General features: G+C 35.1%; 1 protein-coding gene and 1 pseudogene across 2 annotated transcripts; one reads left to right on the top strand and one right to left on the bottom strand.

The window, feature by feature from the left end:
* The first annotated feature begins 2,175 nt into the window (after window positions 1–2,175).
* Window positions 2,176–19,112, top strand: TASL (TLR adaptor interacting with endolysosomal SLC15A4). 2 transcript variants are annotated; one of them, XM_016132224.2, is made up of 2 exons: window positions 2,176–2,399; window positions 14,547–19,112. In XM_016132224.2, the coding sequence occupies exon 2, from the start codon at window positions 14,548–14,550 to the stop codon at window positions 15,436–15,438; it is 891 nt and encodes a 296-aa protein (XP_015987710.1). In that variant the 5' UTR covers window positions 2,176–2,399; window position 14,547; the 3' UTR covers window positions 15,439–19,112. The 2 variants fall into 2 exon arrangements, with proteins under 2 accessions (XP_015987710.1, XP_015987711.1); XM_016132225.2 differs by having other exon boundaries at window positions 14,536–19,112.
* Window positions 19,113–19,224: 112 nt separating this feature from the next.
* LOC118608039 lies at window positions 19,225–19,343 on the bottom strand (annotated as a pseudogene).
* Between the last annotated feature and the right edge of the window lie 2,494 nt (window positions 19,344–21,837).

Here is a 21,837-nt window from a genome sequence, read left to right as displayed (position 1 = left end):
GGAAGAAAAGATAGGCAGTAAACTCTTTGAAATTGCTCTTAGTAATATATATATATATATATATTGGGGGGGGATATGTCTCCTCAAGCAAGGGAAACAAAAGAAAAAATAAGCAAATGGGACTACATCAAACTAAGAAGATTTTTCACAGCAAAGGAAACAAACTATCAACAAAATGAGAAGACAATCTGCTGAATGGGAGAAGATAGTCACTAATGACACATCTGATAAGGGGTTAATATCTAAAATATATAAAGGACACATACAACTTAACACCAAAAAAACCCAAACAATCCGATTAAATGGGTAGAGAATCTGAATAGATATTTTTCCAAGGAAGACATTCAGATGGTAAATGAAAAGATACTTAACATCACTAATCATCAGTGAAATGCAAATTAAAACCACAATGAGATATCACCTCATACCTGTCAGAATGGCTATTATCAATAAATTAACAAACAAGTGCTGGCGAAGATATGGAGAAAAGGGAATGCTTGTGCACTGTTGGTGAGATTGCAAATTGGTGCGGCCACTATGGAAAACAGTATAGAGGTTCCTTAAAAAATTAAAAATAGAACTACCTCATGATCAATAATCCAACTTCTAAGTATTTATCCAAAGAAATCCAAAACACTAATTCAAAAAGATATATGCGCCTCTATGTTCACTGCAGCATTATTTACCATAGCCAAGATATGGAAGCAAACTGAATGTCCACTGACAGATGATTGCATAAAGAAGTGACACACACACACACACACACACACACACACACACACAATGGAATATTACTCGGCCATAAAAAATGAAATATTGGTATTTGTGACATGGATGAACCTAAAGGATATTATGCTAAGTGAAATGTCAGACAGAGAAAGACGTGATTTCATTTATATGTGGAATCTAAATAACAAAATAAATGAACAAACAGAACAAAAGCAGACTAATAGATACAGAATTAATATGGTTGCCAGGTAGGAGGAAGGTTAGGGAGTCTAGGTGAAATAGGTGAAAGGATTAAGAAGTAGAAATTGACAGTTACAAAATGATTCTAGGTTTGTAAAGTACAGCATAGGGAATATAGTTAATAATGTTGTAATAACTATGTACAATGCCAGGTAGGTACTAGACCAATCAGGCAGATCACTTCATAAGTTATAAAACTGTCTTACCACTGTGCTGTACACTTGAAAGTAATATAATATTGAGTGTCGACTGTAATTGAAAAATAAAAAAGTGAATAAAAATGTTTTAAAATAGTTTTTAAGGTGAAAAAGTACTTTACACATAGTAGAAATTTCAAAAGGGTGTAGAGTAAAAAGTGAGATTCAAAAGGCAATTTCTTATTTCTAGTTTTTTTTGTATATCCCTGTAGAAATATGTGTATAAGCAAATAAATACATTTCTTCCATATATGTTTCTTTCTTTAAAAATACACATTGGAGCCAATTATATGTTCTTGCTAAACAATGTATCTTGGAGATCTTTTCTTATTATTAGACATAAAGCCACCTTACTGTAACAACTGCATAGTATTCTACAGTAGGGATAGTCTCTCACTTATTTCACCATTATTCTATTTGTGAATTTTTTCCCAGCTCTTTACTTTCTTAATCAATGCTGCAACAAATATCTTTCACATGTCTATGTGCACAGGTGCAAATATCACATAGATAAATTTATAGAAATAAAATTTTTGGTTCAAGGAGTATGAATATTTGAAAAAAAAACTTTGGTACTGGGAAATTGTCTTCTAAAAATGTTTACAATCTCACTGAGAGTATATGAGAGTACTTGTTTCTCTCAAACCTTGCCACTAAATGTATTATTTTTTTTACTTTTGTTAATTTGAGAAAGAAAACTGTTTTCACTTGCATTTTTAAAAACTAGGAGTACAACGAAGAAATAATACTTCTTAAAAATTATAATCAGTGATTAAACAGAATTTTAAAAATAGTATCTGACTTTAGCTCTTTTTTGAGAGAGGGGTCCCAGGGAATTTATGGCTTTAGAAGTAAATTTACGTTTACATAATGTGCAGTGATAAACAGTTTTAACAAGAGATAGTTTCATAGATAGGTTTCATTTTTCGAAAAAGGGGAAGAAACACCATTCTGTGGCTCGATGTGGGTTTGTCAGTTATTGCCTCCCCCCTTTCCGGGACTTCCCACTGTTCTTTAGAACAAATCAGATGAGCAAAAACAACTTTTTCCATAGGATTAGTTATAAAAAGAATGGAAATGCAACAAGTAGCTTAGTTTCTTGGTTTTTAGCAGTGAAAGGTACACTCACCAAAGGCTTACGAACATTTCTGAAAAAAGTACTGCCTGGCTTATTCATCTCTATATGGTCAATCGTGATTCTGCAGGACCAAAGGAGCAGATTGTTTAGTGAAGGTAAGAAAAAGGAGGCAACAGGCCTTATAACTGCTAACTTTTCTGCCATTTCTCTTCTCATATTTACTTAGTCCCTTTATCATCAGAACTCAGATCCAATCCTATGACATCTAAAATGCTATTCTAGTTTAGCAAATCAAAGGTGAGTGGGAGTTTAAGTAAACATTCAGCGGAATTGGACAATAAGAGAAAAGTGAAGTTAAACACCCCTTCATCTTACTTTTTCATGTTCACATTTGGAGAATTTCTAAAATATTTTTTAACCAAAATATTTGACTGGTCTGATCAAATATTTGTTGTGTAATTTATTTAGTCCTCATTCACTAATTCCTACACAGGTTTAGCTTCTGTATTTTTAAAAGAAGGTCAACTATACTTTCATAAAAAAATAAACAAATAAAAGAATGCCAAAAAACCTAAGCCAAATTTTGCAGGGACAGCACAACTCTTTTTTTTTTGAATATTTAATTTGTTTAATTAAAAAGTGAAAGATACTAACAATTATTCACTTACTACAGAAATACCGTGTTGTTTTTCTCTTTGAATATCCAAATAATTTCAACTTTATTTATAAAAGCAATATAATTGTAGACTGCTTATTTTCTTTTTTATTTTATTTTATTTATTTTATTTTATTTATTTTATTTTATGGTGATATTGATTAACGAAATCCAATAAGTTTTGGCTGTACACTTTAACAATAAGGCATATATATATTTACACGGTGACAGCACAACTCTTGAATTCAGTTATAGTGATGTAGTTTTAGAAAGAAATACAATCATAATTAATTCCAATTGGATTTGACTCTCAATTATTCATTCAGTGAGCTTGTGATAAGTGTTTTTCTGAGTGGCAGGACATATTCCAAGTGAATGTGATCTACAGTGATGATGCTTTCGAATTGCCATCTGGGCGATTTGGGGGAAATCTACTTGTTGATATTAAAGACAGTGCATGTACAGGTGGGCATTTGTTTGAATTATCTTTAGACCTGCTTAAACATTATTTTTGTGCACATCCATCTGTGCTCGAATACAGACCTGGTTTGTCCAAAATGTTCCTATTGGATATTTTTAAAACATTGCTTGCATACAGCAGTGTAAGAACATTGTGTTTCTGAATTTGAGAAGTTTCTTGAAGGAATAGAGAGTACTTAAAATTTGTGTAAAACAAGGTAATCTGGGGAATGTACAAAGATAGTGAAATAATTCTAATATCACTTTGATGAGATGTTTTCAATAGTTCAAGTTACTGAACCATTTTCAATCACATAACTAATTTTTCTTAGATATATAAGATATTGTTCCTCTAAGCTCTTCACAAACATGATAGAATATAAATTTGCCTTCATTAATTAAAGATAGTTATTAACCTCCCCCATTCTTGTTTTGCAAATCTCAAACCTATATAAAAATGGAAAGAATAGTGCAATGAACACCCAAATTTCCATCATGTAGATTAATCAGTTGTAGCTATTTGTCACATTTTGTCTCTCACTATGTCTCTGTGTGTGTGTGTATGTGTGTGTGTGTATATACACACACACACACACACATACACACACACACATACGTACACACATACTCAGTTTTTTTCCTAAGCTGTTTAAAAGTATATTGTTGACTTTAGGGCACATCACACCTCCAAATTCTTGAGTATGTCTCTTCTAAGAAAAAGGGCAGACTTTTACATAATTATAATGTTAAGGAATTTTAACAACAATAAATTCTGTTATCTAACATACAAATTTCCCCCAATTATCCACATGTTCTTTAGAGAGTTTTTATTTTTTAAATTCAGGATCAAATCAAATATCTTGCATTGCATTTGGTTGATATGCCTACAATTAAGTGTGTGTTAATGTTAATCAATATAATTGACAATATAATTAACAATGATTAACAATTATTAACACCAAGAAAATTTAACATCAGTCAATACCATTTTTGTTTTTATGGTTCTCTCATTTTGTGTCAAAATACTTCAAAAGTAATTTGAAAAAGTAATCATAAACTTTAATTTTTCCATTTGTAAGAAGTAAAGACAGAATATGAACAAAAATCTAAACTATGAAAAAATATATTTACTAATATTTCTGCACCAAAATTGACATTTTCTGAAATAAGAAAATTTACATATCCAGATAAAGTCTTTAGAAGTAGCTGCTACCTTTGGTCATAAGGATCTAAGTAGAACCAAACAGAAATTTATTTATTTACTTGGTGATGTTAATACTTACTATGTTACCTTAGCCACCAAATTAGACTTTCAGAAATTAATTCATTAAGAATCACTTAATATTTGATAGAAGACTAGATAATCCCAAATTTTATGTTTTGTAACAGGAATTGAAATATGGATGAGTGATACTTTAGAGCATCTGTCAGCAAATGCCACAAAAGATGAAATAATAGAGATATAAGCGAAGGTATATGATTAAGTGAATGGTTATTTCCAGCTCTAAAGAGCCTGTACTTTCAAAGATAAGAGGAAGGAAACTGCAGATACTTTTTTTAAAAATTAAGTTTATTAGGGTAACATTGGTTAATACAATTATATAATTTTCAGGTGTACATTATAATTTGATATCTGTATAGTCTATTGTGTGTTTACCCTCCAAAGTCCAGTTGCTTTCAGCTACCATATATTTGATCCCCTTTACCCACTTCACCCTCCTTTTACCCCCTATATTTGACCCTATTTAACCCAAATACCCAAATACCTCCCCTCTGGTAACCACTAGTCTATCTATAGTACATGTTCATGAGCCTCTGTTTGTCCTGTTCATTTGTTGCTCTTAGGTTTATATCTCACATGTAAATGATATCATGTGATTTTCAACTTTTTCTGTCTGGCTTATTTCACTTAGCATAATTAGCAGATACTTTTTTATACAAGGAAATCCTTCCTAAAGAAACCTGTTGTTTAGGGTAAAGTTCTTGTATCCTTCCTTAAAAAAAATTTAAAAATATAATATGGATTTTGTTACTTATCATAACAAGATTATGAACAAAATAATGTTCAAGTTTTTTAATGATAATCTTCAGTGGTTTATCTATAAGTCTCCAAAATCAATATTATCTTAAAATACATGGATTGGAATTATGGAATCTAGAATTTAGATTATAGGGGAAATAGAGAAGTGAAGAGATGAAATAGAATATTTTGAGAGTTTGGGGGTCTTAAAAAATAGCAACCCTGATACATCACCTACACATAATCTTAACAAGACAGTTTGCTTCACCCTCAAATTTGAGGCAAAAAATAAATTTGCTTATCTGATTGGAAAGTTAAAAAATAATAATATTGTGTCGAAGAATGTCAGTGGAAAAAGTTAATCTCAAACATTGCTGGTGAGAGAATAAATTGGCCCAAGCTACTTGAAAGGCAATTTGCAATAGCTATGATGCAGTAATTCAGCTTCTCCAAATCTGGTCTAAGGAAACATTCATGGAGGCATATGCAACGATGACACATATTAAAAAAGCAAAAAAAAAAAATGGAATGTCCACTATGAGAAATGATTTACTAACATAAGATGTACCTGTGGATGTACAATTTTGTAACTATTAAAAGGCAGATCCATATAAGCAGCCATGCTGACAGATGGGAACCAAACTGCACCCTAGCTAGCTAGGCCCAAGATCTATGAAACAGCAGATGTTTTCCTGTCATCAGTTCCGTAAGGCTACATCCCATGATGCAGGAGGTAGCCCTGTCCCACTGCCTCCATTTTCATGCAGCTGTAATCTTCTTTGCACTGTCTCAATCTAGCTTCTCAGATGTCTTAGCTCTCATGCACTGAGATTGTATTTCCAGAGACAGGGCCTGTTCTGCCACCTTCTCATTATCCAACTCCCCCACTTCCTATCAAACTCCAATCTTCCCACTTTTCTTTTGCTACTGCAAGTTACTCTTTTATTCAAAGGACTGTCTCAATGATTTATTTTAGTGTTTAAGGTAGCAGCTGAATTCTACTCAAATTCCATGCAATCCTGATAAATATATTGGGGTAGGGAAAAGAAGAACCTAGAACCATTTTCTAATTGAGGGACATAGATTCTGCATGGGTGGCCAGGGTCTCTGAAATGTTGCTATATGAGATGAGACATAGAGGGTATTGGTTGTGGGACAGGGGATAGACAAGAAAAAGAGCACAAATATCTGGGATGGGCATCGGGTTTGGAAGAACTAGGAGAAATTCAAAATGGCTGGGGTCCTGGGCCTTGGGGAACAGGCAGGGATGAGATTGGGAAGGCAGATAGTGACCATGTATTATGAGGGCCTAATGTGCATTGACTTTATCCTGGAGGTAATTGGGAGCTGTTGATATTTAAACAGGTGTCTGTAATATTAAATTGCTCTGGTTGTAAAATTAAGGGTGAGATGATATTAGGCTACAGTGGTGGAAATGGTTAAGGAAAATGTTCATATGGTTAGATTAAAAGGCCAGAGGATAAATTATTTGTACACCTCAAAGACATATGAGCATTGACACATGACTGGGACATATATGTAGACCTCTGGGCCACCCCTCTGGGGTGGGCACTGGCTGTCTTCCTGGTGCTTTTCTTTGTGAACTTCACTGCACCTTCCTTCTTTTATTCAGCAAGTGCTGTTGTTATTAAATGGAGTCAGGGCTGATACCCATTTCCTGGAAGGACTAATTGCTTGTTATAACTGTGTGATATTAACTGCTCCCAATTATGTAGTACTGTGATATATTTTAAGATCAGACCACACTCTTTGGAGTTTGTAAATTTGGACTTAAATCTTGTCTTTAGTACTTAGTTGCTTTGTGACCTTGCGAAGGTCATCTGTCATACCCAGATCTCAGTTTTCTCATTTTGAAAACTAGATTATGATAATATCTAACATGTAGTGTTATTGGAAGATTAGGGGGAATATATGGAAAGCACTTGACACAATTGTTATTATTATTATATCCTATCCAACTTATTGCATCTGCTTTTTGACTTAGATCAAGGGTATGGAAACCATGGCCTATGGGCTAAATTGGCCCTTTGCCTGGTTTTTGTAAATAAAGTTTTATTGGAACACAGCCACACCCAATTGTTTATGTATTGTCTATGGCGACTTTTCTGAATTGAGTAGTTGTAACAGAGACCTAAAATATTAAAAACTTGGCCCTTTATAGAAAAAGTTTTTTGATCCCTAACTTTGGCTTTTCCAGTGTTCCCTCTTATAAAGTTCTTTCCTCTTTATGTTTTCTTTTTGAGTCCATACTTGTGTTGTTTGGGTGTAAATTAAAAGTGTATTAATGTACAAAAGTTACAACAACAGTTTTCTGAGAAACTATGTAAAGGCTAGTGTAGAAGGAAGAGTTTATACTGCAATTTCTTCTGAAATCTAAGTAAATTATTAAACGAAGTGCTGTACTTTAGTACATATTTCTAAGTTTTGAATTTGCACATAAGGTTAATTTTGGTATTCCCCTGTCCGGTAATGATTAATATAGGCAAAATTTGCTTAGAACATCTCATCTGCAAATGTCCTTGGGTGTCTTTTCCTTCACACTTAATCAGTCATGGAGAAGTCTAAATATATTTATTTTATATATACATACATATATAAATATGTATATAGCTTCATATATACATGTATGTGTATGTGTATATATAAAGCTTCTCTATGATGACCAATTCAAGTGATAAAATATCTTAGAATGATTGAAGTAATCCATTGAGTCCAGTTTTATTTTCTCAGATGAAATAAAGTATAATAGAAGTTAACATTTGTTTGAAGCATGTATTTTGTAATACCTTTGAAAAGATTGAGTGATGTCTTTAAAAATTTCACAGATAATCACTGAAATGTATTAAGAAAAAATGCCAACAATTAATCAAAATAAACCCAAATAATTTTCTCTATTTTTCTATTTTTAAGTTTTAGAACATCATTATATACAGCACCGTTTTCATTCTAATGGTATGTTAAAGGGTTTTTATGAAGATTAAGTGAGTTAATAGGTGTACGATTTCTGTTTTATCAGCTAATATTATTACTTTCTTTGTTTGCATAGCTTTAGAACAATCTTTCAAAAGCAGCTTTAGTGTGCTCTCTGCTGCCCTCTGCTGCTAACTTTTTAGAAATGAATTTCGATTCTCAGTAATACCTAACTCTCCTCTTAATATAGTCAGTCATAAACTCGTGCAATATTATGGTTGAGGGGACTCTAGATAATACCACAGATGATAAGTTGATTTAATTTACAGAAGCAAGCAATTACTTTAATCTCCCTTAACTAATTATTTGATATTTACTACCATTTCTTTAAATAGCATGCTTGTGTTACAACTTTTGGATTTTTCAGTTTGGGGCATTATTTATAGACTTGTTATCATGAAGATAGGATTTAGTTCTCTTTCCTCCTCTGGCTTCTACCAAGTACATACATCCTTGTCCTATTCCTCTCACTATACGAACTGGCTACCCAATCTGGACACATATGCAAATGCCCAAGGCAATTTTTATTGACATTACATTACTATCAATGATAAAATATTATCCTTGTTTCCTGGTTTTATTATCATCTTATGGTTACATTTTAAATTTGGTTAGATCAATTTTCAGTGACTTAAATATTATTATGACTATGCAAAAGCTATTTACAACTCAGCCATGTAATACACCACAGTTTTTTTGCTGTACAACGTTTTCTTAAAGTATGAGTTGGAGTTTATAATTGTCTAGATCTGCGGTGTCCAATATAGTAGCCAAATGTAGCAATATAAGATTTCAGTCACACTAAACACATTTTAAGTGCTCATTAGTCACATACAGCTATTGGCTATCATATTGGACAGCACAAATATTTAACATTTCCGTCATCACAGAAAATTCTACTGGACAGCACTTTCATCACCTCAGAGACAACCTATGAGACCACATGATTAAAACAAAAATAGCTTTAAAAATATTTTTGAACATTCATGCTCACACAGGTATTCTACACTTCTCCAAATAAAAACAAAGCAAAAATTAAAAGGAAGTTCTATATAGTCCCTATTTTAACATACCAAGATAAAAAGAGCTTCAGATAAGGATCTCATTTTGTTACCAAATATCTAAAAGTTTATACTCTTTTATTATTATCTTTTGATATATTCCCTCTAATACCCTTTGAAAGAAGTACAGAAATAAGTGAATTAATTAAATTTCACTCTAGAATTATTGCTATGACAGTGATCATCCAGTGAACTTTAAATTGCAATTATAATGAACTGCCTTTGGTATTTTTTCTTTTTTTTTTGCCATCAGTATTTTACAATTTTATGTTATCACCTTCACTATCTTCTAAGTCTGTACTGTTCAAAGTAGTGCTATGTGATATTTTAAAATTAATTTAAATAAAATTAAAATTCAGTTTGATTCATCACATTTCAAGTGGTTGGTAGCCACATATGGCTGTTAGTTAATATGTTAGACAGCACAGATATAGAGCATTCCATCATTCCAGAAAGTTCTGTTGGACAGCACTGGTGTAGACTTTTCTTTTGCTTAGCTTTTCCTAATTCACCCCAAAAGTCCACAGCCGATTATATAAATCTTACTTCAAAATGGTCAGCTTACTAAGTTGTCTTTGATTTCATCTTTATCTCCAAAAGCCTTTTTGATCTATTCCAACTAGCCAGGTAGTCTTTTGACCCTGTTACATAGCTTTCATCCTGGAATGTCATTTCACTGTCATCATGGTAGGATTCTGACACTTCCTGGGTCTAGGAAAAAAAATGGGGAGCCTCAGTCTGCAGCCCTTTCATCTTTTCTTCCTAATCCTGGCTGTGCCTCACACTAAGTCCATACATCCATGCTCATTGCTTGGTCCCACATACTGGGTCTGGACATGTGTACATATCTGGCCCCTAAGTCAGCCTTAGTCATGATGAATTTGGAAAAGAGTGCGTGCAAATTCTGAGACTGGGTCTGGTCAATTTGAACAGGGAGTTCTGAGGTCCTGAGTACTAGATGCGTGGTTCAGAAGGCAGCAGTGTAGAGACTGGTGAGTTCTATCATGTTGGCTTCTAGGACTCCTCACCCTGTTGGGAGAGGCACATCTGAAGGAGGGTTAGAGCAGGGCCCTTTACAGTGCAGGGTTTGGAACAGAGTCTCTGGCTACACAGGTCTGAAGGCTCCTTTGTTTATCCCCAGTCCTGGATTTCCTGTTTCCTGTATTCCTTTTCTGCTTTTTATTGACTGACTTACTCCTTTCAGAGGAGCACATCTTCTGTTTGCTTCCTGAGAAAGTTGCCTGGGAAATGAACTATTAGAGACTTTGACTTAAAAATATTTCTATTCTATCCTCATAGTTGACTGATAATTTTGTGATTAAATTCTAGGTTGAAATAATTTTTAAGAATTTTTAGACATTATTACATTATCATCTGGCTGCTCATGTTGCTGTTGAGAAGTCTGCAGATTCTGGTTCTTGTTTTTCTTTTTCTTCCCTGACTTTTTCCTCTCTTGAAACATAATTATTTTCTCTTTGTCCCAAGTGTTCTACATTTCACAATAATGAGAAAAGGTGTAGGTCTATTTTTACCCAGTATATTAGGAACTCATGTACTTCAATTCTGGGAAATATTTTTGAATTCTTTGAATTTCTCTATTTTCTCTGTCCTCTTTCTATTATTCAGGTAATGGATCTTCTATTATTCAGGTAATGGATCTCCTGGACTGGTTAATTAATTTTATCTTTTCGCTATTTTTCATCTTGTACTTTTGTTATACTTTCAAAAAATGAGAGTTTGCCTCAACTTTCAATCATTCTATCAGGTTTTAAAACTTTCTATCATTTTTAATTTCTAAGAGCTTCAGAATGATTTTTAAAAATAGCATCCTATTCTTAATTCAAGATTGCAATATTATCCTTATCTCCTTGAGAATATTGATGGTAGTTGAATCCCTCTCCCTCCCTACCCTGCTCTAAGCTTGTTTCCTCTAAGTGGCTGTTTGGTCTCTCTCATTCAGAGCTTTCCTCAGATATTTCAAAGTTTGACTCATACTTAAAGATGGATGTCCAAAAAGCTCAATGTGCTCTATTGATTGTGAGCTTGACTAAAAGGTGATCTAGCTGCTTCATTTAATTGGGAGAACCTGTGATGCCAATCGACCTTCTCAGACCAGTCTGCTTTCCCCAGAACAGTCTTTCCAATGTCCTGCCTGGAAGGTGGATGCTCCTCCGCCAGCATTCTGGGAGCAAGAATAGAGGGTCATGGATTTCAGCATCCAACATGCACATGTTTATTTAATTTTTCTGTTATTGGTTCAATAATTCTACCCTCAACTGGTATCTCAGAGACCCTACATTTTAGTCTTCGGAGAATAAATCTCAAATTTTCTTTTGGGGATGAAGATGGGAAATGGTCACCTGAGTACATGGAGTGAAGGAGAAGATCTGGGTTTCTGACTGCCTTTTAAATACTTTCAATCAATCTTTCTTATTTTAGATATACCCTCTTTACCCTACTCTCAAAGGGTATGTGATGCCCCAATTCCTGAACATTTACCAGAATTTAAATCAGATTGCCCTTTGGATTTTCCCATGGCTTTTTTGGGATTCAGCTTTTTCAGGTCTTCTAAGTCATTAACCCTTGGCCTCCTGTTTCCCAGCTTCTAAAATGTCATTAGTCTCTTCTCCTGTTTTCCCTTTTCTTGTAGATATCTTTTAAAAAAATCACTTACTGCTGTTTTAATGAAGTTTGGGGGGTGGGAAATATATGCATATGCTTAACCAGCTATTTTTCCTGGAAAGCTGCTTTTCTCCACCTCGATTTGATCTCACTTTTGAGCTCAGCTCACATACTCCCAAATAATCAGTCAATCAGGATTTCCTTAGTCACTTCAGGCCTCTGTCCTTCATGAGATGTCTCTAAGTTCCAGCTTGCTTACATAGAGCCATCGGGTCAGTTGCTAATGTAGGGATGGTAGGGTTCTTTGGTTACCTTCATGTAGTCACACTGATAACCCACGTCAACTTCTCATCCTTCACGTGGTCCCTGGTTAATAGTCTATTGAGATCATGCCTGCAATCTTCCCATTCAAAATGTAGGTCTTTTGCAGGTTTGTAGGCTCTGGATAGCATGCTGGTATGTGAGCTGACTTGATGACGAAGCCTCAGACCTGTCTAGCGAGGCAACCCATGTGGCTGGCTCTCCTCCTGCTCCCACATCACGCTGGGCATGAGAGACTTCCTGCTTCCTCAGATTCTGCCTGGGACATAGGGGCACAGACCTCTTCTATTTTTGGCTTCCAAATGTATCTGGAGCTACCATTTCACTCCATGGGGGGATTCCATCCACTGAGTCTATCGTCGATGCCTAAATATTATGCATCAACGATTCTGAAGTTTAAATGCCCAGGTTATAGTATCTCAAAAGCCATTTCTCTAAAATTGATTTTTGCTGAGAGTTTCTGAAGTCAGTTTAAAAACTCAAATGCTGAGCATTGTGTTTCTGCTCTGGTTTTCCATAATGATGTTGTGAGGCCTTAGGGGGGAAGACCCTAGCTGGGTGGGGTGGAGTGCAAGGGTTGCATCACTATAAAACCTTTAGGATCAACTTTTTTGCTCTATTATCTTCTCATACATATAAAAATTTGCCTTTTCACCTGAATGTTCAGTTTGTTGAAGGCAGAACAACACTTAATTTATTTTTTTTGGAGGGAAGAACATTTTCTTTATTCTTATAAATGTCAAGCATACAAGAATTACTTCATGGATTTGTATCTTTATGGCATATGATGGTGCCTAGAATACAAACATTTAAATAATTGAGAAATTTGCTAAATATATCTTCGAATAGTTCCAAAAGGGAAAATAAATGTTACCCTTATATACTTAAAACAATTATATTAATTGTATTTACAATATTTACCTTATACAGTTAAAGAATTTACTTGGGAAATGACTACATGAATATAAAAGAGATGCTAAAATTATAAAAAAGAACACTTATATATGGTTAAAATAATCCTTTTGTAATTTGACTTTTCAATTCAGGTTCAAGTTGACAGGTCTGTTTTAGAAGCCCAGTGCTCAAGGCCAAAGAGGACTAGTTTTCCTTGTTGTCTGTTACCGAGTGCCAAGAATTCCAGTGTGTTCCTTTTTTAGAAAACGCAGCTGCTGGTTTCTAGCCTATTCTAGCCACTCCAGACTCAGGTGACAACTGCTGAGAGTGGAGAGGGGAGACAGGTATAGTGAAAGCCCAGGGTCAGGAAGGCTCCTTGGTAGTGAGAGTAGAAGTAAATACATTGGTTGGGTGCAGAGACATTTCCAAGATGCATTGAGAAGTGAGTGGGATAAAGCAAAAAATTCATCCTGGGCTGCAAAAGTAGATGGGGCTTTGTGGTCCTTCAAGATGGGTTGATAGTGAATTTCAAACCATACAATTATTGTCAACTAATTCAAATGAACAAATATTGAATCCCTCCTAAATGGAAACAACTGTGCTAGCTCCTAGGGATAAAATATAAAAATTAGCAAAATACAGCTTTTATTTTCAGTGGCATTTGCAACATGTTTCCTCATTTTTCTCATAACTTACTAGCTGTGTTGCTTCTCTAATTTTCAGTTTCTCAGTCATTCTCCTTTTCCTCTGCAGCAGGATACAAAAGACTTTGTTTGACTTCTAAGGCCCTTCAAGACCCAGTTCTAGCCTATTGCCTCAGCCTCTTATGCTTAGCGTCTTGGTATATGGTGAATAGACCATGCCACCATATTCTTTTATTACTGGAATGCTTCATCTTCACAATTTAACTGAAATGTCATCTTCTCTGTCACACATTCTGTAACCCCTCCCCCCTAGGCTGCATTAGGGGCTTCTCTTCTGTACTTCCTTTGTGTCTATCGCTATTTTAACCTTCAGAGAGATAATATTGGAATTGTTTGTGTCTAGTTTATTTTCTCCCATAGCAGAAACTCCTTAAAGGATGCAACTGTGTCCTAATCATCTTTATATCTCCAGCACATGCCATAGTCTAAGTACACAGCAGACTCGGAATTAGTAATGGCTTGGTGAATGAATAAAATGACTTCATTTACTGTCCCTTACATTTTTTGATATATCAACTGCCAATTAAAAAATTTTTAATATTCATTTCCCCTAATGTTACCAAGTCTCTTTCCAGGATGCTGTCAGAAGGGTACCTCAGTGGACTTGCCTACCAGAAGGATATCCACTGGAGTTGTGCATCTTATAATGAGCAGGTGGCTGAAGAGAAGGAAGAAGAGATGAAATCTGCTCTTTCCTACTCCTCTGTGGATGAAACACAAGTCAGAAGTCTCTATGTGAGCTGCAAATCCTCTGGCAAGTTTATTTCTTCAGTGCATTCGAGAGAGAGCCAACACAGTAGAAATCAGAGAATCACAGTGCTACAGAAAAACTCCAATCCTGTGTTTGAAAGCCCAAATATGGCTGCAGTGGAAATATGTAGACACCCTAGCAGAGAGACCTACTTGGTTCCACCTTCCTGCAAAAGTATTTGCAAGAATTACAATGACTTACATATTGCAGGGGGTCAAGTGATGGCCATTAGTTCAGTGACAACAGATTTTCCCTCTGAGAGCAGTTTTGAATATGGCCCTTTGCTGAAATCGTCTGAGATTCCTTTGCCCATGGAGGATTCCATTTCCACTCAACTCAGCGACTTTCCCCAAAAACCTATACAGCGGTATTCATCCTACTGGAGAATAACCAGCATCAAGGAGAAAAGCAGTCTGCAAATGCAGAAGCCTATTTCTAATGCGGTGCTGAATGAGTACCTGGAGCAGAAGGTGGTGGAGTTATATAAGCAATACATTATGGACACTGTGTTTCATGATCATTCCCCTACCCAGATTCTGGCATCTGAACTCATCATGACAAATGTGGACCAAATTAGTCTCCAAGTATCTAGAGAAAAGAACCTGGAGACCTCAAAAGCCAGGGATATAGTCATTAACCGCCTGTTACAGTTGGTGTCTACTGAAATCAGCACTCCTAGTCTCCATATTTCTCAGTATAGTAATGTGACTCCATAGAGGATGCTTTCATTCCTCTTAACTACTCACAGCTAAAGCACCACTTTATTCATTTATTCTGAGAATGTGGAGGAGGGGGTTGTGGAGGAGGGGGTTGCAAAGGAGTCAAGAACAAGGGAAGTAAAGGTCAGCTGGAGGTTAGGTATGAATTAAGGGGAAATCTCATATTACACATGATGAAGGAATGTGAGAAGAGCTATAAAGAATGATTTCAAAGCAATAAAGCAAAAATAAAGATGATCAAAAAAGCAAAAATGGGATTCATTTAAGGGGGGTACAGAAATGAAAAGACCACAAGCCAAAGAAACTTAAACACGTCATGTTAAAATTAAAAAGCCAAAGGTTTCAGGGCAAAGAATTAAGAATGTTACTCAAAAAATTTCTCCAAGTTGGTTTTCCTTGAGGGAAATGGACTATAGAAGGCTGCTATATTTGGATAGAGAGACAGGTTCAGTTTTCAAAATATGTTTATCTCGTTGTTCTGTATAAGTAGATCACTTAAAATATATTCTTTATAAACATTAAAACAGTAGCAAATTGTAAGTGTGTTTTCCTTTTTGAATGATTACTTAGCTACAGCCAAAGCCACAGAACAGCCACTCAAATCTAATTCTATTTATTAGTGGAGATGAAGTGTTCTAAATGGAAAATGCCACATAGTGAACATAAAACTATTTTGATTTTGCTGTGTATGATTTTCTTGGTCATAATTATGAATCTTTCCTCCCATATTCTCTTCCTTTTCTCCATGCTCTTTTGACGCTTCTGGAGTCAGGAAGGGGGTCTTCCACATCCTGAAAACAATGTTACAAATTCTAGGGTCCCATAGAAAATTCTGTAAATTTATTCACCAGACCAGTAGCTTCATGAGCACCACACTGCTCTACCTCCTTCCTTTAGCACAGAGATTGACAAATCATGGCTCATTGCTACCTATTCTTTTTGAGATATGATTGACATATAACATTAGTTTCAGGTGTACAACATGATTTGATATTTGTACATATTGTGAAATGGTCACTACAATAAATCTAGTTACATCTTTTTTCAACTTCCATGAGCTAAGATTTTTTTCAACCATTTAAAAATAGAAAAACCAATGAAAATAAGAATATCTTCTGACATGCAAAAGTTATGATATTCAAATTCAGTGTCCATAAAATAAAGCTGTATTAAAAAAATAAAAATAAAGCTGCATTGGAACACAGCCACACCCATTCATTTATGTACAATCTATGGCTGCTTTCACACCAGAATGGCAGAGTTCAACAAACATGACAGAGAATACATGGCCATCCAAAGCCTAATACACTATATGCCCTTTTATGGAAGAAGCTGCCTTGCTCATATAATGGTTGCTTGACATAATTCGGCTTCTCTGGGGAAGCTGACTCTGGGATGGAAACTATTGAGCATATTCATTGGGAAGCATTGGGAAGAACCTCTGTGAGGAAGTGAGGAGAGTGGAAGAGGTTTCCAGAGAGCCCTCAGGCCAACTCAGGGAGCTCTAGAGTTGGGGTGGTCCTTCAAAATGGTCCCAAATTAAAATTAGAGGCTTGGCTTTGTTTCACTATCTTGACCAGAAGGGGGCGTAACTTTAGTTGAGGCAGTTCAGTTGAGTGCAAAATTCCCAGAGTGGGAGGAATCAAGAGTGGGTCTTCAGCAGCCAAACTCAAAGCTGCAGAGGGAATGAGCTTCTCGTCCAGAAGGAGTGATCTGTGGAGCAAAACATCATCCTCTACATTTCTTAGTATTTGTAGAGTGAACGGTATTTTTTACAACAAAAAAATTGCATAAAGAAACCTGCTTTTGAAATAATTATTCGGAAATGTTATTCATTGTTTTAAATATAATAGCTACTATGTATTAAGTACTTCTTATGTGTCTGGCACCATGTTAAGCATTTTGTATGAGTTATCTTACATAATTCTCATAATAACCTTATGAGAGTGCCCTACCTCCATGCCCCAAACAGATGAGTCATCTGGGCTCAGGGAAGTTAAGTAATTTGTCCAAGGGCACACGATGGGTGGTGGAACTGGATTTGAATCCAGTCTCATTTAACTCAAAAGTCCTGGTTCATAACCACTACCACCTACTCTCCTGTTGACCACTCTGTCTCAGTAACAACCGGTTTTCTACTCCAAAGGAAAAGAACTCATTAATGTCTTTACCATTATGTTACCTCATTTTGACCTTATTTTGCTTGATGATATTTATTTGTATATCTTTCTCTCTCCAGGAGATAAACTCTTATTTATTCATTTGTTTTTCCATGTGCCGAAGAGTATTTGCGCATAGTAGGCACCCAATTAATATATGTCAAAAGGATAAATAGGTTTGGCTGTCTCAGATACTGTATCTGGTGGTTGAAGTGAAGGACCATCAATATGGAAATGAGATAATGGTGACCAGAAGAGTGCTAATGAGGGTTCCTCCTTGGATAGAAAACTAACTGAATAGATGAGTTTAATTTCTTATAGCAAGTTAGTAAGTAGTATAATAAAATGAATAAAATATAATCATAGATATTTATCCTTTTGCTTACTGAGAAATAATATGTTACAAAGTACAAGCATACATCATAGATATTGCAAGTTTGTTTCCAGACCACAATAAAGCCAGTATCACAATAAAGTGAATCATAGTCTTTTTGCTGGTGGATGGTCTTGCCTTCAATTTGTAAAATATGCAACATCTGCGAAGCACAATAAAGCAAAACAATAAAATGAAGTATGCCTGTAGACTGGCTCCCTTTTTTCAATGAGCATTTACTTGATGCTGTGGTTTTTTTTTGTGGGGGAGGGGTTGGAGAACTATGTATTAAACATATGTAGAGAAGACACTCATGTGCATGCTGCGTACACACACAAGAGTAGGCCCTGTTCTCTGCAAACTTACTATACCGTTAGAGAAACTCACCAAATGACCAGGGAACAAGTAACAAAGCCACTTACTAAGCAAGAACTTGGCAAAGTGGTACAAGCAGGAAAACAATTTTCAGTGATTACAACTCGAGAGTGGTAAGTGCTGAAAAGGAGAATGTTAGGAGGCACTAGACAGTGGAAGAGTCCAGTGCAGGCAAAGGTTCCAAGGCAGAAGGGATGGGTTTAATTACTTTTGAAGAACAAGATAGGCTCTAAGCAGATGAATGGGAGATGTGTTTTAGGTAGAGGCATAAGAGGGTTTGGCATGACAGGTGGACAGCTATAACAAGAGCTGAATGAATGCATGATAGGGCACTATATTAGTTTGCTATTGCTATTTCTGTTGCTATTGCAATAAGATGATAAAAAAAATAGTGGCTTTAAACAATACAAACATTATCTTACAGTTATGATGGTCAGAAGTCCCAAGTCATCCACACTGGGCTAAAATCAAGATGTTGGCAGGGCTGCATCTTTTTTGCAGGCTATAGGTGGAAATCAGTTTCCGTACCCTTTATGGTTTCCTTACCCTTTACAGCTTCTAGAGGCTTCCCACATTCCTCAGCGCATGGCTGTGAAACACTCTGACCTCTGCTGCCACCATCACATCTGCTTCTCAGACTCCAAGCCTCCTGCCTCCCTTTTATTAGGACACTTGTGAATCCATTGCACCCACCTGGATAATTGAGGCTGCCATCTTCATTTCAAGGTTCTTCAATTAATCACGTCTGCAAAGTCCCTTTAGCCTTATAAAGTAACATATTCACAGGTTCTGGGGTTTAGGATGTAAATATTTGCTGCAGTGAGGTGGGAGGGGGACATTATTCTGTCCCTTATTTTTTATTTTTATTTTTTTTTACACCTGCAGCACCTGGTCTTTCTAGGTCGTCTCCCATCCAACTACTAACCAGGCCCAACCCTGCTTAGCTTCCAAAATCAGGTGGAATGGGGCTTGTTCAGGGTGGCATGGCTGTAGACTACTCACACTTTAAATTCAACTAAATTTAACAAATATTTATTGAGCTTGAACTATTATGAAAAGAAAATATTGACACAGTCCCTTTTTAAAGAGCTTAGTTATGTAGCTCAAAACCTATCAAGTAAGGCACATTGAGTGTAGCAAGACATGTGCAATGACTATTTAGGGTCCATTGAATATTTTTTCTTTCAATTTATCTCAATTCGGCATCTGCAGCCTTTGCCTATCTTGTATTTTATTTTTAATTTCTGACCCAGGGCCCCTATAATAGGGCTCTGACTAGAATCGTCTAAGCACTCCAGGGGTTGGGGAATGAGTAGGTATGGGGTACCTTCAGTATGGACTTTAGTAATCAGTCCTGGTTTTGACCTTGACTTGGCTTTAATCTCAGTGTGGGCACAATATGTGGCCATTGCACATTTGGTACTGAAACATTGCTTTTGTGATAAAGGCATAGTTTGAACAAAAATAAATATATGTCATTAATTTAAAACGTTTAGGGCTGCCACTGAAATAAACTTCTCTAATGTATCAAATAACATGAAGGCACAGTTACTAAGAAGTTTTGACTCTCTGCTACTAGTTTCCCTGGAGCACAGTTTCCCAAAAGTATATAAAGAGAAGTAGATTTCAGGTGTCCTGCAGCTTTGGGGAGAGAGATTTGGCATTTTTGGCCATCTTTAAAGTTTTTCCACAAAGGATACAGGTAAATTCGGAACTCTTCTGATCCTATTTGGAGCTATCGAAATTAAATCTTGTATACTATTTGTGCTATCATCATTTCAATTGTTTAGTTCCTACTTTCTTTTGGCAAAGATAAAATTTCAATCTTTCTTTTCACAATTTTTATTTTCAATAATCACAATTTTATAGAAGCTTCAAAGGTTTCTAATGACTTTGGACAAATGGAACCAAATTTGAGAGGGCTGATTTCCATAAAATTCAAATGATGTTATAAGATACTTAGGTTGCTTTACAAAGGAGTTTTTCAAAGGTGCAAATATTTCTAAAATCTGATTTATGATAGGAAGCAGAGAAAACTCATACTAGTATTTTTAGTTTTCAGTATCACTTTTATAACAAACATTTTATAGTTCACTTGTTCTGTCTTTAAAATTACTTTAAAATGTTTATAGCTTTTATTTGAATTGGTAGACTATTATTCCTCGTTTGGATACAATTATGAATTTTGTGTTCACAGTGACCTATTCTGAATATCTTTTTGCTTTATAAGTTTCTTAATTTAGTGAGAACATTGTTTTCACTATAATGCTATGCTCTACCAAAATTAGTAATCATTTTATCCTCTCAAAAGTAGAAACTTTGTCTTCAAAGTTTAACTTTTTAATTGAGTTTGTAATAGCATTGGTATTAATGTCAGATGTTTTATCTTCAACAGAATGAGCACACAAAGCTTTATTTTAATTACATAAATTGAATTAAAAAAATGAACCATTATTGGAATTAACTGATTTTCTTCATGAAGCATCTGGGGTCATTAAACTTCATGAGGAATTCCTCTTTTGTTCATGACATACACATATTTATAATGATTACATTTAGCTTCTTTACATACATACACAAAAAAACCTCAAACTGAAAATTAGCAAAATTAGTTTAGAATGGGTATTTGATCACAATAAAAAGTAAAGTATCATATACCTTTGATCTTTTTCAGGTACAATTCTAAAATAACTATAAAATTTTGTCATAGATGTGGATGTTTTTTCAATAGATTTGTGTTTTCATGTAGTCAGTAATATTGTGATCACTGTGGCTGATGACAAATGTTGACAAAAGTTTTTCTAAAGTTACGCAGTCAATATTTTTTCTTGAGAAATGAAAATTCAGTTCTTAATTATACTAATATTCTTCCTTTTTATATAGAAAAAGGTTTAGTCCAAAATAAAAAGCATTAATATGCAACAAAATGGATGGCAGTAGATTCACAGTATTCAATAAATGACAAAACTGTGTAGCAAGAGCGTTAATACTTCTTTCTGAAGACTGTTCAGTTTCTTTTTCCCGTATGTGTTTCATATACACATCACTGATAATTTTCTTGGTTTCCCACTGACCTCATTATCAGCCTAGTGGCACTGTGTGTGTGTGTGTGTGTGTGTGTGTGTGTGTGTGTACCTGATGATACCATATGTACATATGAGTTTCTCTTGGGTACACACCTAGGCTATGTGAATTTTCCAATTAAGGAGATAAATCCATTCTCATTAGCAATATATAAGACAGTTTGTCAATCCACATCGTTGCCAAATCTTGACGTTGTCAAACATTACAATTTTTGCCAATGGAGTATATAAAAAAAAAAAGGTCTTTCTTTTGAGCCTTGATTTGTATTTTCTAGACCACTAACGAGGCTGAAAAATCTCTTCATACGTTTAATGGTCATAGTCATTTCCTCTTCTGTAAGATGCTCGTATGTGCCTTTAACCCATTTTCTTCTTTTTTTAATAGACTATCTTTTAGAGCAGTTTT

The sequence above is a fragment of the Rousettus aegyptiacus genome, unplaced genomic scaffold (assembly GCF_014176215.1).
Source record: "Rousettus aegyptiacus isolate mRouAeg1 unplaced genomic scaffold, mRouAeg1.p scaffold_m13_p_9, whole genome shotgun sequence".
NCBI classification, from domain to species: domain Eukaryota; kingdom Metazoa; phylum Chordata; class Mammalia; order Chiroptera; family Pteropodidae; genus Rousettus; species Rousettus aegyptiacus.
This window is presented reverse-complemented; position numbering and strand designations above follow the sequence as displayed.